Source organism: Tamandua tetradactyla, chromosome 22, assembly GCF_023851605.1.
Source record: "Tamandua tetradactyla isolate mTamTet1 chromosome 22, mTamTet1.pri, whole genome shotgun sequence".
Lineage (NCBI taxonomy): Eukaryota > Metazoa > Chordata > Mammalia > Pilosa > Myrmecophagidae > Tamandua > Tamandua tetradactyla.
Window position 1 is genome coordinate 45,357,482 of NC_135348.1, and position 20,336 is coordinate 45,377,817.

Below are 20,336 nucleotides of genomic sequence, written 5' to 3' on the forward strand. Positions count from 1 at the left end.
TTGGACAGCACAGTTCTAAATAGTGATTATATTCTTGGTCCCTTAGGTAGTTTTATGCACTAGTAAACCAATGTTGTCTGGGGAGAAGACAAAACTTTTCAAGTCTGTTTCTGATAATCAAGGGATAAAATAGTTGAGGCATGACTTCAGGATATCTGCTACCACAAATCTGTATAGCCCATTATTTTGATATTCAGGTATTTCTTGCCTGACTTGTTTTTCTAGGAATTTCTGAAGACCTACAGTGACAAGGTTTAGTTACACATTCGTTCCATTACCCACTTCTCAACTGGAAGCCAGAGAATCACTTTGCAACAGCTTTTTCAAAGTGTATATACTGTATTAAAGTGTCAGGAAATCCTATAGATAAGTAACTAAGAGCATAAATGCACATACTTAGAATGCAACTTAAGACGAGATGATTCAGAGAACAGTTTGGTCTATCTTTGAACTGAAAAAGTTTACTGGTAACCTGAAATGTGTACAAGTTAAAACATGCATAATTCACATGACTTGTTCAAAGGATTTTATGAAAAAACAAAAAAACCAACCAACCAACCAAACAAACAAAAACAATGTCAATTTTTCATACTTTCAAAGGACAATTAAACTATATGAAACAGTACTTAATTCTTTTTCTTTGCCATAGGTACAGGTTAAGAAAAGTAAAGATAAAATATATAGGTCTGAACTGTTACAAGAACAAATACATTTTTGGAAACAAGGACACAAAAGCCTGTCTGGTGCATTTGGCCATTTCATTGGCTGCCTGTCAAAAATAAAGATTTGTGAATATTTTACACCACACATCCAACCATTTCCAATTTCCAAACTTTCCTATGCTCTTGTATAAAATTGATGTCCACAGGTTTGGCATTTAGGGAGGCACAGAAACAGATTCCAGAATAAGGAAATCATTTAATGATATGACTGGATCAAGAATGAAAGAAGGTTTGGTTTTTAAAAATTAGCATAATACATTTCCAGATAAAACTGAATTAAACTCATGTCCTGAGATTTTTTTTCCATTATATCCATATTATATAAAATGTTTTTAAGAATGGTAGCCCCTCAATTCCAGTGATCCTATTTTAGACATTCAGACTACCAATGATTTTTTTTGATACTCTCAAGATAAAATTTAAAAAAGAAACATTTTCTTGAAAGGATATTTTAGCATAATGAATATGTATATTTTCTCAGAGTGTATGTAACCCACTCTTCTCTTGATAATCGTCATAGAAGCGTCTCAATGACTTGGGAATTCTGGGCTTCACAGTGCTCAAGGCTTGAGTAAAGTGTCTTCTCCTAATGCAGCGCGCCTGGAGGTCCTCCTCCAGAGCCAGCAGGGCTGCTTCTCTACAGACGGCTATGATCTGAAATAGCAAAAGAAAAAAAAAGGGTTGGGAAGGACGGAATACAATATTACTCTATTTAGAAACCGAATATTCCAACTGTTCATCTGTGCTAACTTCTACAAGTATAAGCAAACTGCTAAAATTTATCTGCAAGAATTATTCCACTTAAGATTTTCAAAAGACAAAATAGTCAAAGACAGCTTTTTGTCTGTCCATCTGTCCATCCATCCTTCCCAAAACAATGTGCTAAGTACTCAGAACCAGGAGCTTAAAAAAGAGGTATATGAGATGGAAATTGCTTTTAAGGAGTTTACACTTTTAAAGATGAAACAGACATGCAGACTCATAGTTTTGTTTTGTCTTTTTTTCACATGGGCAGGCTCTGGAAATCGAACCCGGGTCTCTGGCATGGCTGGCGAGAACTCTGCCACTGCGCCACCATCACACTGTCCCAGACTCATACTTTTTTTTTTATTACTTAAAAAAAAATTAACAACAAACAAAACATTAAGATATCATTCCATCCTACGTATACAATCAGTAATTCTTAATATCATCACATAGTTGCATATTCATCATTTCTTAGAACATTTGCATCAATTTAGAAAAAGAAATAAAAAGACAACAGAAAAAGAAATAACACGATAACAGAAAAAAAAAATTATACATACCATACCCTTCACCCCTTGCTTTCATTTACCACTAGCATTTCAAATTAAATTTATTTTAACATTTGTTCCCACTATTATTTATTTTTATTCCATATGTTCTACTCTTCTTTTTTTTTTTTTTTTTTAAAGGAAAGACAGAGAGAAGGAAGGAAGGATAGAAGGAAGGAAGGAAGGAAGAAAGGGAAACATCTTTAAACATTTTCTTGTTTTATTGTATTCTGTTTCTCCGTTTTTGTTACATGGGCTGGGGCCGGGAATCGAACCGAGGTCCTCCGGCATAGCAGGCAAGCACTTTGCCCGCTGAGCCACCGCGGCCCGCCCTCTACTCTTCTTTTGATATAGTAGATAAAAGGAGCATCAGGGCCACGGTGGCTCAGCAGGCAAGAACGCTTGCCTGGAATGCCAGAGGACCCAGGTTCGATTCCTGGTGCCTGCCCACGTATTAAAAAAAAAAAGGAGCATCAGACACAAGGTTTTCACATTCACAGAGTCTCATTGTGAAAGCTATATCATTGTTCAATCATCATCAAGAAACATGGCTACTGGAACACACCTCTACATTTTCAGGCAGTTCCCTCCAGCCTCTCCACTACATCTTGAACAACAAGGTGATATCTACTTAATGCATAAGAATAACCTCCAGGATAACCTCTCCACTCTGTTTGGAATCTCTCAGCCATTGACACTTAGCTCATTTCACTCTTCCCCCTTTGGTGGAGAAGGTTCTCTCAGTCCCTTGATGCTGAGTCTCAGCTCATTCCAGGATCTCTGTCCCACGTTGCCAGGAAGGTCCACACCCCTGGGAGTCATGTCCCACGCAGAGAGGGGGAGGGTGGTGAGACTGCTCGTCGTGTTGACTGGAGAGAGAGGCCACATCTGAGCAACAAAAGAGGCTCTCTTGGGGGTGACTCTTAGGCCTAAATTTTAAGTAGACTTGACCTATCCTTTGTGGGGTTAAGTTTCATGTGAACAAACCCCAAGATTGGGGGCTCAGCCTATAGCTTTGGTTGTCCACACTGCTTGTGAGAATATCAAGAATTCAACTTGGGGAAGTTGAAGTTCTCCCCACTCTCACCATTCCCGGAAGGGGGCTTGCAAATACTTTTCCACTCACTGATCAAATCACTCTGGGATTCATCAGGGCATCACTCTGGACAAACCAACAAAATCTCATGTCCTACCTGAGATTCCAAGTACTTATGACATTCACTCAAACTATCTACATGAGTTATATAAGGAAATGCTCTAGTCAAAATATAAATTTTGTAACAAATAAACATTTTTTGCTTTAGTCTCACACATCAGGTAACATTTAAAAATATTAATTACCATCTATTTTCAGCACCCTGAAATAATGACATTCCTTTGTTCTTCCTCATGCAAAAACATTTTTAAAATTTGTACATTGTACATTTCATTATTATTATACACTCTAGGCATTCCTAGATTATACCATCTCGATCTTTAACATCTATCTTTCTTCCAGACTCATACTTTTAAGAGAGAGCAACGGAGGCTGGCTGTGTGTGTGGTGGATGAGGTAGGAGCCAAGGAACATCTGAGGGTGGAGGAGCAGATCCTCTGATGGCAGGGCTAGGCTGCTCATCACACAGCTCATCAAAGCCCTGAATCTCCACATGCCTTCCCACCTTTGTTCCATCACTAACATGCGAAAGCATTTCTTTATGTGTATCTCTTTAATGAGTTCTTAAATCTTGGGACTATCAGATAGGGTTATTTAGGAGCCCTGCATTATAAGAGAGAAGGGAATTCTGAGCTGGAAGAACTGAAAAGGACCTAGGAAGGGGGTGGAGTGGATGCAGAGTGGGGAGCAGAGAGCAGGCGGCAGGAAAGCGGAAGGGGAGCAGGTTCGAGTCTCAAATCCTGCACTGTGTTTTTAAGCTCCTTGAACTTCAGACAGCGGAAGCAGGCTGATGCCACTGTCATTCTAAAGACACATTACTGTGCTGAAAAAGGCTTGCAGGATGAAAAGCGATATTGTGATTTTCAGGGCAGCAGGGAAAACAGTGATTGATACTGATTGCACCCTTATATCAGTAAATGAAAGGGCAGCTGAAACACATTTTTCCAGTCATTTAGCATATTTTCACTGTTTGTTCACTTACTGAAGAGTTCCTCTGCTTATGCTGGGCTAATGGCTGTCAAGGCAGTTCAGTAGCTTTTTAGGGACTTTAGCAGCATATTTGGGGGCTTTAAAAATATGCACAAATGGATTTAGAAGGCTTTGTCAAATTATGAAAAGTAACTATTAGTCAAGAGCTTCATTAATGAGTGCTGAAGATAACTACAGTGTTATGCATGTGAATACTTTTTCAGAAAAGAGAATAGCTACCAAGTTGTTGAGGGGAAAAGCAAAATTTTAGGGCAAAAGCAAAACATATTGTGCAAAAAAAGTTATTCGAAAACAAGAATGTGATAATTAATAAGCATATTAAAAAGATCTTGAAACACTGCACATGGCACACTGGCCATGCAATGGTTACACTGTGTTCCAAGGCAACCTCTGTAAAGGGAGGTGACGGGGCCAGGGAGGGGAGACAGCACCTTCTCTTCAATCGGAGCAGTACCTCTTTACCATACAAGAATTTGAAGAAATTGTCATAAGGCTAAAAAGACTGAAAAATGACTAGATGAGGCAGAGAGGACTGACTTTTCTGCTGGTTGGTGAAGTTCTCTCTCTTTCTGAGACAGAACAGGGAATGTTTCCTTTATGGGGCTCCTTCTTTAGGTTAAGGAGAACAGAGAAGTCACTGCCCTGTGCAAATGCCCTGATTTGCACACTTCATAGCTGAGACTTGTCTTGGAGAATACAGGGCCTAGAGCATAATGGCTACAAATATTTGTTAAGGATCTTCCCTGTGCTAGATAAATACTAATTACTGTATGCTATGTGACCGTTGCCCCCAGATTTTATACAATGCAGGGATGTACAAAGTCTGATAGAGGTTTGGCAAATGGAGTGGCTAAATAAGCAAATGTAAGGTGGCGGTGTCTGGGTAGGGGAGATGGATTGGGTTGAAGAGAGAAGGGGAGGTGGCAGGAAGGCTTCCTAGATCCTCTCATAGCTCATGGAATTCAGTTCATGTGGTTTGATGGTGTGTGGCTAAGACATGAGGCACATCTGAGAAAGGCATACTGCAGTCTGGTAGGCATCCCCTCTGGTTACACAGTAATCAGATTGGGAGAGGAAGAAACGGGTGTACTCCTTGAACCACTGGAATCTCAGGCAGCCTAACATGGCAAGACAGAGAAATGAGATAGCAGGAAGTGCATGATTATTTCAGGCAGATCACCGGCCAGGAAGGCTGCCCTGGGATCGGTTCCCCTGAGCAATTCCTCTTTGTGGATCAACCTTCCTTCCTCTACATCCACAGATTTTCCTTAACGCTCTAAATTGCTTTTCGCCCCTACATGGCAGTTTCCATGGCTAGAACAAAGGGGGCACTGGTGGTGAGATATGATATTAGAGAAGTACTGGCCATCTGAAAGCTGGGTATGTGTAACCCGGGCCTCTAGTACTTGTTAACATTTGAGAGTAATTCCCCTACTTTATTTGGCATTGGCCTAACACTTAATAATTTCCATCCAATTTGGAGACCTACAAAATTGTGAGATAGAAAAAACTTGGACAGAATTTCAACCAGAATGCTGAGAAATGTTTTGGATTACACAGAGAAGACCCATATAACCTCTGAGAGAAAATGAGAAGGGAGACAGAATAGCTGAATAGTGGTACTCAAGGACCTCATAGGAAGGCATCTTCCTCCATGGAGAGGAAACAGGACAGCTGTTCCCACTTCCTGAGGTGACAGAACTCCTTGGGACTACAACTGCCTGAACTCAACACTTGCTTCCTGTTTTAGTTTGCTAAAGCTGCTGGGAAGCAATACACCAGAAATGGATGGGCTTTTATAAAAGGGATCTATTTAGATACAAATGTACTGTTTTTCTGCAGGGCAGGTAGCTTTCATCTGGAATCCCCTATCATATGGTAAAGCACATGGAGATATCTGCTGGGTTTCTCACCTGGCTTCTGGTTCAAACTGCTTTCCCGGAGGGCAGTTCCTATCTGCATCTCCAAATGTCTGGGTCTGAGCTGCTGAGTTCTCTTCTGACCTTTCTCTTTTAAGCCTCTAGCTAATTAAATTAAATGGCACACATTGCAGAAGGCACTCCCCTTAGCCAGCTGCAGAGGTTATCAGCCATAGGTGCATTTCACATGCCTATGATTTAAAGTCCACAGAAACAGAGCATCTGAGCACCATCAACTGGCCAATTTGACACCTGAACCTAACAACCACAGTTCCATAAACAGTACTGTGTTTATTGTTATTTACAGGGGATGCCTGAAGAGCCAGTAGATTCGACAATCCCTGTTGTCACTTCTATTTTCCTACACATCTGCTAAGTAATATATAGCCAGTAACGGTGCTAACTCTAAATAGGAGTGCACTGATCATTCCCCAGTCACTTTTTCATCAGTCAACATCTACTGAGTGGCCACTCTGTGCAATAACTATGTCACGTCAGGTGGAAGATCCAGAAGTGGTCAAGCAGACATGGTGTCTTTTTTCTGGTATTTACAAACCAGTAGGGGATGGACATAAATTAGCTGCAATGTGTGGCATAGTATTAGAAGTACTGTTGGAGAGGCTACAAAAAAGTGCTTTGGGTGTAAAGAGAAGAGAGAAATGACTGTTGGTTCAGGGAAGGTCTCATAAACTGAAGTGGGATAGACAGAATTTAGATCTGCATATATGGAAAGAAATGACATCCTGAGTAAATAGAATAAAGTAAGCAAAGAAAGAGCAAGGTAGAAATAAAGGGACCAGGGATTACACTGAACTAGTCTTAGTTGGCACAACAGAGAACTTTTTTAAAAAAGTAATCCTCCCATCAAATTTAACAGTGACAGAGTTTTCAGAAGTCACAGGGGCCACAACAGCAGTGAGCACTAGTCAACGCTAGCTGTCTCGAAAGCTCTCGCCCAATGCCACACGCTGCTGATGAACAAGCAGCTGACAGAGCATAACTCCTAAATGCTCCTTGTTTTAAATTTTTCCTCATGAAAGGGCTTCTTAGTAAAAAATTCCAAAAGAAAACGCATTAATTGGATTCTTTCTTCTTCTCTCCTAATCCAAATACAAAGGTAGCCCTGAACGCAGAAGGCTTTGGGGGTGACCACTTCATGATGGCTGGGCTGTGTTTGCCCTTGGAGCCACTTACTTTGGTATGAGATCCGAGAAATGATGAAAAGTACAACTTTCTGATCAAGAAAAGTACAACTTTCTGCTCAAAAATCTTCAGTGGCTCCCACAGTTCCTATCAGCATTTCCCTTGGGATATTAGTGTCTGTTCAGGGGTAGAAGTCCTCCATGACCAAGTAACTTTAGGGGACTGGTGCATACACTCTGTTCTTCACAACGTACAATAGAATTTTAAAGATTCTGTGAAGTCTAACAGTGCAGCTGTGTTGAATTTTGTTTAACCCACTGTTTTCCACAGAACTCTCCCCCTTCCCTTTTTTTGGAAGCACATCTATGAACGGCAAATCTTGAGAGCCCCTGGTGGCTGGAGCACCCACTCTGGGAGAGGCTAACACACACCATGGCCCTGCACGGCACCAACTGCTTCATCTCCTTCTTCATCTTTACGTTTTGCTCTCCCTTATTCCAGAATAGAGTGATTCAGAAGGGGACTGAGGACGGAGACATTTATTTAAGGACTGAGAAGAGGGCGGGAAGCTGGAGGAGGAGGACCAGGCTGTGGGACAGGCACATGCAGCAGCACGTGAGCAGCCACCGCACATCACACGTGCTCTGCAAATGGTCAGCACGTGCCTGGTGAACTCAGCTGAGTAGTTCCCGAACTACAAACAAGCTTTCAAACGTGCATGTTATGTACATCTTTCCCATATTTGGCCAATATTCTGCAGCATTTTTTACTTTTATCTGATACAATCTAGACTTTGTATGTTATATCTAAGTTTTTATTATGAAGATAATAACGAAACTGTCTGACACTGTGACGTGTTTATCTCGAGCAATGCTGTGAGTCTGAAGCACTGAATTTAGTTGTGTCCTCAGAAGTGATATAAATGAGAAGTTCTAACAAGACTACAGCTATGCTGGAATTACAGATGACAGAGGTTTCCTCAGGTATCAACGTTTATTATAAAGGGACAGGAGCTTTTTTGCTGTGTTATAGAAAGAACTGTGTTGGAATTGAGAACGATTCCAGAAAATGTACAAACACTATAGTTATACATATATATACATACTGGTTAGAACACTGAAATGGAAGCTTTGCTTAAAAGAAGAGTGCAAATAGTGATCTATAGTCTGTGATGAAAGAAATGTGGGATCAACTAATTGCTGAGGGATTTTCCCTTCCGTTTTAAGCTTTGGAATGATGAATTCTTTCTGGATAAACTTGCCGGTACATCTCTCTATTTGGGAGTACCAGAGAACTAAGAAGAATGGTTTCAATTTAAACCAGGGTCTTCCTGTTGGCAGTCTATCGAGTTTGTGAGAAAAGCTGAGACACTGCATGTGCGTGCACACGTGTGGACATGTACGAATAGGTGTGTGTGTGTGTCTCTGCATCTGTGTCTACAGCTGCATGTTCACAGGGACCACAAATGCCTATTGCTCTGCGAACCACGTTCAAAACCAGAAGGGGTCTGGGACTACGCGGTGAGAGCGAAATGCAGCTGAGAACTTCCCAGGAGTCCACTGAAGAACCTCGCGGGGAAGATGTGCAGACAAATAGGCAAATTTGAATCAGAGACTGTCTGGAATGTTAAACTAACCCGTTTAGAAAGAAAACCCTTGGCCACTTGAGCTCCTTAACTTCTTTGGCAAAAAAGGGGATTTGGAAGCATTCCCCTAATCCCTTCACCACCTTGTTCTCTTCCACCACAGGGTGCAGCCTAGATCATTTACACGAATAATTAGCCCACTACAAGCACAGTTGCTTTTACCATCATGCTATAGAAGCAAAAATGCTGTGACTGGCTTTATAAAGTTAAGAGTGTGTTTTCTGTGTTCCTATTCAGTTTTGGCAAAAAAACAGGTACCCAAGCTTTTATAATATATATATATATATTCTACATATATGCATATGTGGAATATGCACATATATATAGGGCTTGTTGCAAAGGTGAAAATATCTGTTTGGAAAATGAGGAAAAGAGGGAAAAAGCTAGCAGAGTGGGCCCAAGATCTGACAGTTAGGATTAGACAAAGATGCTATCACTTTGGTGGCCATCATGCCCATTTATTTGGTACCAACATGTCATAAATGCGCTTTCCATTTTTTTCAGCAGTAATAATAGATCTGACTGTCAGACATCTAAGAAATAATACAAAACCATAAGAAGGACCTTTCTATGGAAGATTTAGGCATATTTAGATGTGTTCTTAAGAGGCAGGAGAGGAAAAGCTTATCAATGAAAATGCTTAGAAACGCTCAAAATCACTGAATAAATAGAGTACTTTTTTCTCACATGCAAAGAAAAAAGTACCTTAGCAATGAAACACAGGGATGCATGAGTATGAATTCTCATGCTATACCTGCCCCCTGAAAAAGCAGTTTCTTTGGAACAACAACAATACAGCAATAACTGGATTCTGTGAGACAACTCCACTTGCGAGGGGCGTGGGGAAGCTGCTCCCATGATGAGAAAGCTCCTGACCACTGGACCCTGGGAAATCTAATTACCTCACTTTTAAATGCCAAAGGGCATGGAGGAGACTGTGCTCAACTCTGAATGCCGTGAGGGATAAAACTACGTCCTGCTTCACCGTGGGAAAATGAGGCCTCTGATTGACACACAGCCTAGGAGACAAGAGGGGTTGAAACAGGTGGCTCAGCTCAGCAGAACGGAAACAGGCATATTACTAAAGTTAAAATGGACAGGATTTCTAAGCAGGCAATAATAATTCTAAAAAACAATGTGAGTTGAGAGTCACAATCAAGACAAAGAATATTTACCAAAAACTAACAGGAAGGAAAACGTGACAATGCCAGGCATCATTCTGGGGCCGCAACCCTCCCTTGCTCTTTCCAGTTCACATGGAGAAACTGGGAAGTTTAACAGTAAATTTGAACTCAGTCACTTCCATTTCCAGATAAGGCCGGGTGACCTGTCCCTGCCCGCTGTTTATTAGAGACATTGTGACAATGGCGACAGGAAAGCACCCTAACGAGTGCATGGCCGGCCGGGAAGGTCGGGTGTGTCCCTCCCCTGGCCTTTGGAGTTAGGGGAACAAACGGCTACTCACTTCTGCTAGGGAAGCTGAAATTCGAAATAAGCCTCGCCACCCTGTTCCTACATAGCTCGCAGAGATGATTTGTATCCCGAGTGAAAGATGGAGGGTAACAAGGAGGTCCTGAAGACCGCGGAAACCGTCAGCTTGTCCCGCTTGGTGCCTGCATGCCCAGGCCTGGGGCGCATTCGTGCATGTGCAGAAATCCACGAAGCGATTTTAAAATGTACCAGACGAGGAAGCTCGGTTATAGGGCGACCCTAAACGAGGAGGTGAGTGGACCGACGAGGAATTCACATGCCTGGTCTAACCAGCGCAAGCTCACAGCGCAGCCCCCACCGCAGTGGAGACTGCACGGGCACACGACGACCAAGCCCGGCAGCAGCTCCCCGGGGGTGCAGAGCCAGCGCGGAACAGGTGGGGAAGAGCGCGCCCAGAACCCCGGGGAGCTTCCCCCCGAACCCCCCGGGCGGGGGGCGGTCTCGGGGCCTCCCGCTCCTGCTGTTTGGCGAGCAGAAAGCTGACAGCCCGCGGGGCCACAGGTGTTCCAGCTCCTCTCAGGTCAGGTGTGCTAAACGGCTTTAAAGACTCCACCAAGGAAATGGGCTGCAGCGCTTAAAAACGTCTTGGTATTTAAGAAAGCGTTTTGTTAAAGCGTCTTCGTCTGGCACCCGGCGCCCGGGGCTGACCGGGCCGGCCAGCGTTCGCTACCTCTCCAGCCCGCGGCCCCCTTCACCGCGTCTGGGGATCAGCGGCCGGTAGGCGCCGGCCCTGCTGCTGGCCCCGCACGCCCTGAGGTGCGCCCGGGAGCAGGGCCGCTGCGAGGAGCTGCCCCTGCGGGCGCTGAGAAGGGCCCGGCGGCCGGAGGATGGGCTGCGGGCAGGCGGACCCCGTGGCTGGCCGCGCAGGGCCCCCACTGCAGGGAAGCAGCTAGGAGGGGGACACAGGCAACAAGTACTCAAAGTCCTCTCAAACACCGTTTCATCCAAAAAATCTTTTAAGTGGTGAAGCTAGAAACGAGATTTTGGAGGACAGCTCAGATTTAAGGAATTACAAAACTGTTGTTCTTGGGCTAAATTCCCATGGGTTGTCAGCAAAATAAACTTAATGATAATCCATGTGGGATTATGTCTAGAATGCCATAAAATCGTACAGAGTCAAAAAAAAAAAAAAGTTCTGTGAAGACCATTCAAAGCCTAAACGGTATTAGAGAAGGGAGAAAAACTTAGAGGCTTAATTTTGCTGATTTTAAGTTATTTTAAGGTCTTAGACAATACAGCTGAGTTTGTGTGTATCCAGTGTATAAACTTTTATCATCATTCATATGGAGAAGAAGCCCATACTGGTTTGCTTTTTAAAAATTTACAAATGAACCGAGAATTCCACAATGCTTTGGGGCTGAAAAGATCTCGAGTTTTTATTTAACTATTCCAGCATATCGTATATAAGACCATTCACATCTGTGGGAATCTTAAACATTTCTAATTTTAACTGACCTTAAAATAAAAAGGAGTATTTTCAGTTTTCAAAAGGACACACCAGTTGGTGTGGGAATGGAGGACAGGAACAATAATACTGCAGTGGGGGAGAGGGACAAGAGAGCAAAGACATATTAGGGCCCCTCAAGTCTTCATTTATTCAAGAAACCCTTAGTGACCGCTCACAAGGTGCCAGGCACTGGGGATACAGTAGTGAAGAAAACAAAGTCCTGCTTCCATGGAACAAAGTGTGCAGAGCCCTGGCTCACCATCCCCATCAGCCTGGAGGGCCTGCTCCCCCCACAGGGTTCTGGGGGTTTGGGAAGGGAGGCTGGGGTGTGTGGGTGTGGGCAGTGGCATGAGACCTGGATCACTGCACCCTAAGCTTCCTCTTCATTAGCCACCTTCAGTGCCAGCTCCTGTACCTCGCCCCCCAAGCACACACACAAGGCTGCCTGCTCTGAAACCAGCTGCAGGGACGCTCTGGGGGGCTTCCTTTGGATTTTGTCTGGCTTGGGATTCTGGACTCTTTAACATGCTTAAGCCGGAGTACTTGGTGGTTAGAGATGTTTGCCCCTTTTCACCCAGCCTTAAACTTTAATGAGCGCCTTTCTATTCCTTTCCCGTTCTGATCACAGCTGCAGTCCGGCCCAGGTCTGATCAGCAGACTTGCTTGACGTTCCTAAAACAATTATGAAGAATTTGGTGTGATGTTCATAGCTGCCTGTGTTCAATAGAAAAAAAATGACTTGACAGTTTGTAGCTGGCTAAGGGGCAAAAGATGTGCAAGGGCCTGGTGTGCAAACACCAAGTATATCATTAGCACACAATAGGGAGTGAGAAGGCAATATGACTATTGATCTTACACTTAATTATGGATATTATTTTTATTGATGTAGTATTCTTCTTGAAAGAAAGAATAGTCTTTTATCCCCTTTAGTATATAAATAAATATATTTATATTAACTGAAAGCAAAACCATTGCCATCAAATAAGATATTCGGAAAACATCCAGTATATATTCCCATATCTTATTTATTTTTACAATAGTGAGGTAGCCTCTGTTTTCTCTGATTGATGTTTTTGTTGCTTTATAAGACATTTGTTTAGAAGCACACATATTATTTAGTTTTAAATTTAAAGAATAATAAATTACCTGTCTTCTTTGTTACATAAACTAGACATTATTTCAAAGTGGTATTTCACCAGTTTGTGTTTATTAGCCACATAATAAGAACTCTTTTAACCTAGAGTCTCTGGATTCCTAGATGGGTCTGAGAAGGCACTGAAATAATATGAAAACCTTTGTATGTCTATGTATTTTTCTAGAGAGAGAGTTTTTTTTCATCATATCCTAAAAAGGACCCACAACCCAAAAAAGGTTAAGAAGCATGGCTCTACAATAATGATATTTCAAACCTCCTTAAATTCTATGAATGCTTCATAGTAATATTTACTTTCCCTGCCTCAGATAACTTGGACCAGAATAAAATTTGACTAGGATTATCACAATTGGGGAGTACAGGAATTATAAAATGGAGTTGATCATAGTAGATCTTTCTAGACCTTCCTCATATCTCTTAGAAAAATTCAACAGCTCTGCTGGGTGCGACTAAATGCTTATTTCGGTCTTTAATGATATGAAAAGGAACCTACAGCTCTATATCTTATTTTACTTATTAAAAAATGAAAAGCTAGGGTAATTACATACTCAGACTGCAAATTTAAGCACACTAGCTATGGAATGCAAAAACGCAAGTTCCCAAAATAAGATTAGAAGTTATGAATGCAATGCTATTTGTAATTCTGGTTAACCCATAAGTGAATTAGAGAAAAATTAAATGCATGGAGGTTTTGATATTTGGCAATAACCTTACACACCAGGTGTTTAGAAACAGAGGGAATTGTTTCTTTATCTGAAAAATTATATGGATTGTCTTATAAGGAGACACTTTGAGCTCTATTTTCTGCTTCTCCATTAAAAGGGAAAAAATTAAAGTATTGGGCCCAAAGTCTTTCAGAAAGCCAACAGTGAGATCCAGTTCTTGTCATTTTTTTTGGGGGGCGGGGAGAGGTGCATGGTCCGGAAATCAAACCCAGGCCTCCTGCACAGAAGCGAGCGTTCTACCACTGAACCACCCATGCACCTTCAGTTCTTGTCTTTTAACAATAAAAAAGTGTATATGTGCTGAACATAAAAGAAATGACAATGACTTGTAAAAGCCATGCAGGACAATCATTTTCATTATAGTTACTATTAATCCAGGTCAAAGCGCAGAATAAAGATGTATCATGTTATGAAGGCTTTATCAAAATATTCATGCTTTTCTCTTCTGAGAAACATCCGTTCTTAGCTATTGTTATCCAGAATCTATTCTAAATATTTTAATAAGAGAATAAATTTGTGACTGGTTCAGAAATGCAAATGGTCAGAAAACCTTGTAAGGAAAGACTGAAAAATGTCTATGTGCTAAGTCTAAAATAAAGAGACTAGGAGAAAAGCCATAATAGTAGCCCACAGATATGGAAAGGGTTGTGAAAAAAAGAAGGTTGAAAATGAATAGAACATATTTTAAAAGTTTAATTTAAAAGATTATTAAATTATCACTTGGTGGGAGAGGTTGGCATCAGAAATGCAGTAGTTTGTATACCTGAAGAGCTGATGGTAAATTTTTAAATGTAGATTATTCACCAAGTTTTTAAAATCTAAAGTTTCAAAACTGAGTAAATTTGAGAATGTGTGTTCACTAGACCTCAGGAGTAGCCATGCCCCTCACACCATTTGTAAACTAGGTGAGCCTTCCTCACACTGCTAACTATCAGAAATGTAAATTGGAAACAGACCAACAGACATTTCTAATTGAACAGAAGAGACTTTTTTATAGAGATCAGTCAACTGGACACAAGGGGATGACACGAGGGAAACCGTTTTGCAATCTTAGTCAAAATATTCTCCATTATGAAAAATACAATACACCCATAAAGCACCCTATAATGTTATAAAGAAGAGAAAAGTGAAATAAGTACCAAGAATTTTCTATTGAGATTGCACTTTTTGATTTAGAGATCTAATCACTCAGCTTTTTGGGAAGCCACACCTTGGCAGCAAGCACCTTCATTTTAGCAGGTAGGCAACTGGAAAGAAATCCAGAGCACCTTTGGCTCAGTATATTTAAGAAATCTTACACATTTTACAGTTACACTGAAGGGCGGGGGAGCTAGCACCAATTCTGAATTATTTAGAGGTCTGTCCTACCCTCCTCCCCCAACTCTGTTCTCATTGAAATAAAGACGTTCAGGTGTGTGTGCGTGTGCGTGTGTAACTCAGTTTAAGTGCTGCATTTACCATGAGCAGCAGCAAAGCCCAGCATTTGTGGTGTCTTTTAAAATTAACAAGCTGTTAGGGTCCTATCACTCTGGCAAAAACCCAGATGAGCTATGCCTTTAACAAGAGAATTCTGTAATAAAATGAGAATTCACATGCTGAAACAAAATATGTTAAAACCTATTTCTGCCAATCGCTCATGTCAGTTCTATTTGTGGAATTTAAATCTGCCCCCCCCCCCCCCCCCCCCCCCCCCAATTTACAAACTTTCCCATGGAAGTTTTGGGTTAACCTCAGGATTATTAGGTTTTATATCAACCTTTTAATGAGCACTTTTGTTTTCTTTAAGAAGAAATACAAGTCCTGAAATGCCTTTAAGACTATGTATTTTTAATCTGCCATGACCAGCACGACCAGCTAATGGTAATCCAAGAGGAACCACAAGTAGCTGCACACACCACTTCTGTGAGGTCTCTGCTCTGAGTGAGGCGGGCTGCATTAACCTTAGCTTTCCTTATGCCTCCGAACAGCTCCAATCAGTTGGTGACATGCACAGTTTATTAGGGTTTGACTGCTAAGGACAGACTCAAAAGGGAGATTTAGTACAAGGACACAAGTAGGTCTAAGGGCACGTGAGGACAGAAGCGTGGTTCCCTGGGCTAGTGGGACCCAAGACCGATGGTGCTATTAGCATCGGTTCCCATAAGCTTGATCTTGAGTCTGTGGGTGCGCCTGGTTTACTCCTCCCTCACTGCATGCTGATGGCTCCCAGATGGTGGGAAACAGCCACCCCAGGTCCCTAGGCTTTGCATTTTACACCTTTAGCCACCCAAGCGCCTCCATTTTCTCAGTTCCATAACCAGATCTCCTGTGGAAAGTGTCTGATTGCCTTGTGTTGGCCAGCTGCCCATCCTTGGTAGTCATTGTGGCCAGGGAAAGGGTACCACAAAGGGGGCAGATTTACAAAGGGTGAAATAGTTTCACTTCCTGTCAAGAGTGAGTGTGTGTGTGTGTGTGTGCGCGCGATCATACTGGGATGGTGCAGCAGCTCCCTCAGGACCCAGGTAGGTTTTTGTAGGTTTCTGGAGTGAGGAGGTGAAGCTCCTTGGAAGGGCTGGGGGTCAGGGGACTTACAGCCCATGCTGGCTGGTGGAGGGACTGGGGGAGAGGACATCAAAAGGTACACTTTTGTCTTCTCTTTGTATTAGGTAAACTTGCTTGCTTTCTCGCTGCTTCCTCTCAAATGCTGAGTTGGTGATTTGAAACCTACTGTTGAAAAGGTACCACTTCTGGAGCTTGTGCCCAGGGGGACGACTGCGGCCCTGCCCCTGCCAGCGTACTTCTGAAAATCTGCTCGGCACGCGGCAGTGGGGTCGCTGCATCTCTAGCTGCCGTGTGCTTGGACCAGGCTGCTCTTTAGGGTCTAGATAATATTCTGGGCTGCACAACAGGCCACAGGCATCATCCAGAATAGGACAGAGTTAAAAAGCTTCCTGGACCATCACTCAACTTTTTTGAAAAACATTATGTATCAATTAGAAAAATTAAAATTGTTCTTTTTGAATCATGGCTTCAGTTTGGGTCATGGTCAAAACTTAGAAGAAGCTATCTTTGTCTGAAATTTATTATCTTTCTTGGCAACTGGAATAATCTCAGTGAAAGTCAGAAGAGAAAGCAAATAAAAATTCAACTTTTAAATGGGGAGGGGAATGCTCATGAATAGCTAATATATTACAAAATAGAGTTTGAAGTTGTTCAGTTTGGAAGTTTGTGGGAAATTTTATTTGAAAACAGTCCTGAAGTTTTCAAAATTAAAATTTTGCCTGTAGTGCTTGCTTCCACAGCACATATACTAAAATTGGAACAATACAGAGAAGATTAGCGTGGCCCCTGCGCAAGGATGACACGCAAATTCGTGAAGCGTTTCATATTTTAAAAAAATTTGCCTGTAACTGGAAATGTGTGCTGACAGGGCTGAGGGCGGCAGGATGAGGCGGACAGCATTCCAGGCTGAAAGAACTCTGGCTCTCTTCTATTCTGAGAGGCTAAAAGTGATGTGGGGTGCCTTTCACAGCAGCCCCAGCCCGTTTTGCAAACTTGCCCAATTCTTTGTGTCTTGGGTAGAGGAGAAAGAGGAGAGAGAACAGACGGAAATCAAATGTGAACATTTGGGGAGAAAATAATATTAACTTCTTTTCTTCCCCCACCTATCACTTGAATCGCCTTTTTTTTTTAACTATGGAAAATTCAAACATATACAATAGTAGAAAGAATAATTTATAGTGAACTGTCATTTATCTATTATCTAGCTTTGATAACCACCAAATCATGACCAACTCTGTTTCATCTACACCTAATCTGTGCCATTCCCTAACACTACACTGACCTAATCAGTGTACAATTTTGCAAATTATTTCAAATGTATTTCACAAATGATTTATCTGAACCAGGATCAAAATAAGAGCCACACGTTGCATTTAGTTAAAATATATTTCATATCTGAAGGATTTCTCTCCTTCTCTTTCCTGACAATTTATATGTTGAAGAAACTGAAGCATATGTTCTATAGAATTTCCTATATTCCTTATTTTGCTGATGGTATACTTGTAATGTTATTTAAAACTTTTCTTTAAATTGCCATGAGTGTCCCACGAAAAGGGTGGTTTTTGGCATTTGCCTGAGCCCCTCAGAAGGAGAGAACCCCACTTTCAGTGGGCTCCTGACCAATGCTACAGCAGGAACTTACAGGTGTGTTTTTTAAAATTTATTTTATTGCATAATATAAAATATATACAAACCAAAGAAAGAAAAAAGCAATAGTTTTCAACTCTTCAACAAATAGTTACAGGACAGATCCCAGAGTCTGTCATGGGCTACCATACCATCATCTCAGATTTTTCCTTCTAGCTGTTCAGAACATAGGAGGCTGGAAGGAATAAATATATTTTTGGTTGCCCTTCTTTTTTATGGGTCAATAGGTCACAGGTGATTGTCCAGGTCCTTTATTTCATTAAGGTATGCAGAATGGTGCTTTCATAATTCTCTTATTCCTTTTTCATTTATTAGCTAGAATATTTTTATAAAGGGAAGAGTTTTCATCAATTCCTGCCACCTTCTTAGACAAATGTTAGCATATTATTCACACTTTTCTCTGCCTTGCTGTTTTCACTTAACAATTTATCCTAGAAGTGATTTTATAGCTATATATAGAACTATTTCTTGTTTCTTTTACAGCTGCATAGTTTATTCAACCAGTTCCCTAGTGATGGATATTTGAGTTTCCAGTTTTTGCTCCTTTTCTCATTTTAAGATTTATCTGTATGTCAATCAAAGTCTAAGGACAGTCAAGCAGGACAGATAGTCAAATTTCAGCAGAGAGGAAGGAATTTGCCAAAATGCTCTTAATTCACCAGAGCACAGGGATGATTATAGCATTTTGCTTGTCCAACCACTGCCTGTTCAAAATTTTAGAAAAGATGAGTCTTAGAAGTAATATTTTCTGGTCCTTTATTTGCCTCTGTTCTTCCTGTTTTTCACCGTGCTCCACTCCAGCCCGTCACCCGGGGCCTCCAGCCTCTGCCAGCTCTAGTCACAGGTCTGCCACATGCACATCGGCTGCAGAGTACAAACCAACGCGGCTTTTCTCCCAGGCCTGCGCAGCGGCGCAGACACCACTCAGCCCCTGCCTTCTGGTGCTCATCAGTGCTGCTGATGCTCTAAGTGATGGTAAAGGCAGCAGCAGGGCTGATGAGGCCGGGATTAGCACAGGGTCACCTCGGACATGGCTCCTGGGTTTGTTAGCAACAGCAATTATGGGCTTAGGGAAATACTAGGAAAATTGAGACTGTCTTACTTATCCAGGTGATGCAAACAGGGTTTGTTGTACTACATTAACTTTTTATATACTTGACAACATGCTAGGACCAGCTTCTAATTCTCAGAAGATCACATGCTGACATGACATAGACATTTCCAATGTAAACGTATTATTCTTGGCCCCTGTTTTTTCGTCTTTACTTATCGCTCAAAGAATGAATCTATACTCAAGTCTTCAACTATTACTCCTATGCAAATGACTTCAAATACTCATGTTCAACTCAGGAATCTCTCCAGGCACCTACAACCCAAGGTATCTGACATTAAATGTGTCATTTTGTCTGAAAACTGCCTGCCGCATTAATTGCAACTTTCAATGATATATCATCCTCTCAATCATTCAGGCTTGAATCTACTAGTAGATGTCCTTTTTCTTTGCTCCCATACCACTTAATCTGGCCAGGTGCCCTGAAATAGATGTTGGTTTATCTGAGGTCATGTGAAAATTGGGCTAATTAGTGGGAGAGGGATGGTTTGGATGTGTGTCTTTAATGGCTGTACTTTGTCCCTGGCCTCATCCTAAGGATAAAGCCTCAGATACTTCTTTGGCATGTTGGTCAAATGTGAAACATGAGTATGTGGAAAAAAGCAAGCCTAAGATAAAAAAGATCCTAAAGTCTGAACATATGAGACATGATTAAACAAATGAAACTGATTAAATAAGGCTGGGCCCTATTAGGAGAGTGGATGACGGGATGTGAGAGTGGTTGAAGTCATCATAGAAGAAACACTGAAGGGTTAGCTATGAGAGACAGAAGAAATGAGGTCTACAGAGAGAAATCAGATCAATCCCCCCCAGTATCTGAAAGGCTCCCACGTAGAAGAATTAGAACTGTTGATCTTGTGAACGTCCAGGAAGCAGAATTAGGACCACTGCTGTAGGAGACAGGTTTTTGCTCAATAAAAGGAAGAAGTATATGAATAATCTGTAAGTTGGCCAAATATGAGGTATATTTGGAGGTAGAGAGTAAACGACCATAAGGTAGGGCTATTGTAGATGGTTATTTAAGTGCTGGAAACAAAGTTTGTTTATACGGCAAAAAAGAACTTTCAAGATGCTGTCACCACCAAATCCACTGCTTCCCTTCATTTGCACCTGCTTCCATCTAAGCCCAGTCCTTCTATTTATGCAGTAGGTTCCATTTTCTCTTCCCTAAATTGAGGAGTTTGCTTGGAAGTTATCTTTATCTGCCTCTTACCTCCTATCTATCTGCCATTCTATAACTCCTCTTTATCTGCCATTTTCTACTTCCTCTTCTCTCATTTTCACGTAACCCATTCAAATGAAGCATTTGACCAGATATTTAGTGCAGCCAATTTTGTACAATTCACTTCCA

The 20,336-nt window shown here is 41.6% G+C and overlaps 1 protein-coding gene and 1 non-coding gene across 6 annotated transcripts in view; one reads left to right on the top strand and one right to left on the bottom strand.

Annotated features, from left to right (window-relative positions):
- Positions 1-511: 511 nt before the first annotated feature.
- The window catches only part of AFG2A (AAA ATPase AFG2A), a 439,139-nt gene continuing 419,314 nt past the window's right edge, over positions 512-20,336 (bottom strand). For 3 of the 5 annotated variants that reach the window (XM_077140102.1, XM_077140095.1, XM_077140094.1), the window contains one exon: positions 512-1,376. In XM_077140102.1, coding sequence (XP_076996217.1) covers positions 1,200-1,376 — 177 coding nt within the window. In that variant the 3' untranslated portion in view covers positions 512-1,199. Of the gene's footprint in view, positions 1,377-2,366; positions 2,887-11,869; positions 12,481-20,336 lie in introns of those variants that run through there. The other 2 variants (XM_077140097.1, XM_077140096.1) reach the window with 2 other exon arrangements.
- On the top strand, positions 16,952-17,058 carry LOC143666402 (U6 spliceosomal RNA). Its single transcript, XR_013167603.1, has one exon. It is a non-coding gene; the product is annotated as a U6 spliceosomal RNA (small nuclear RNA).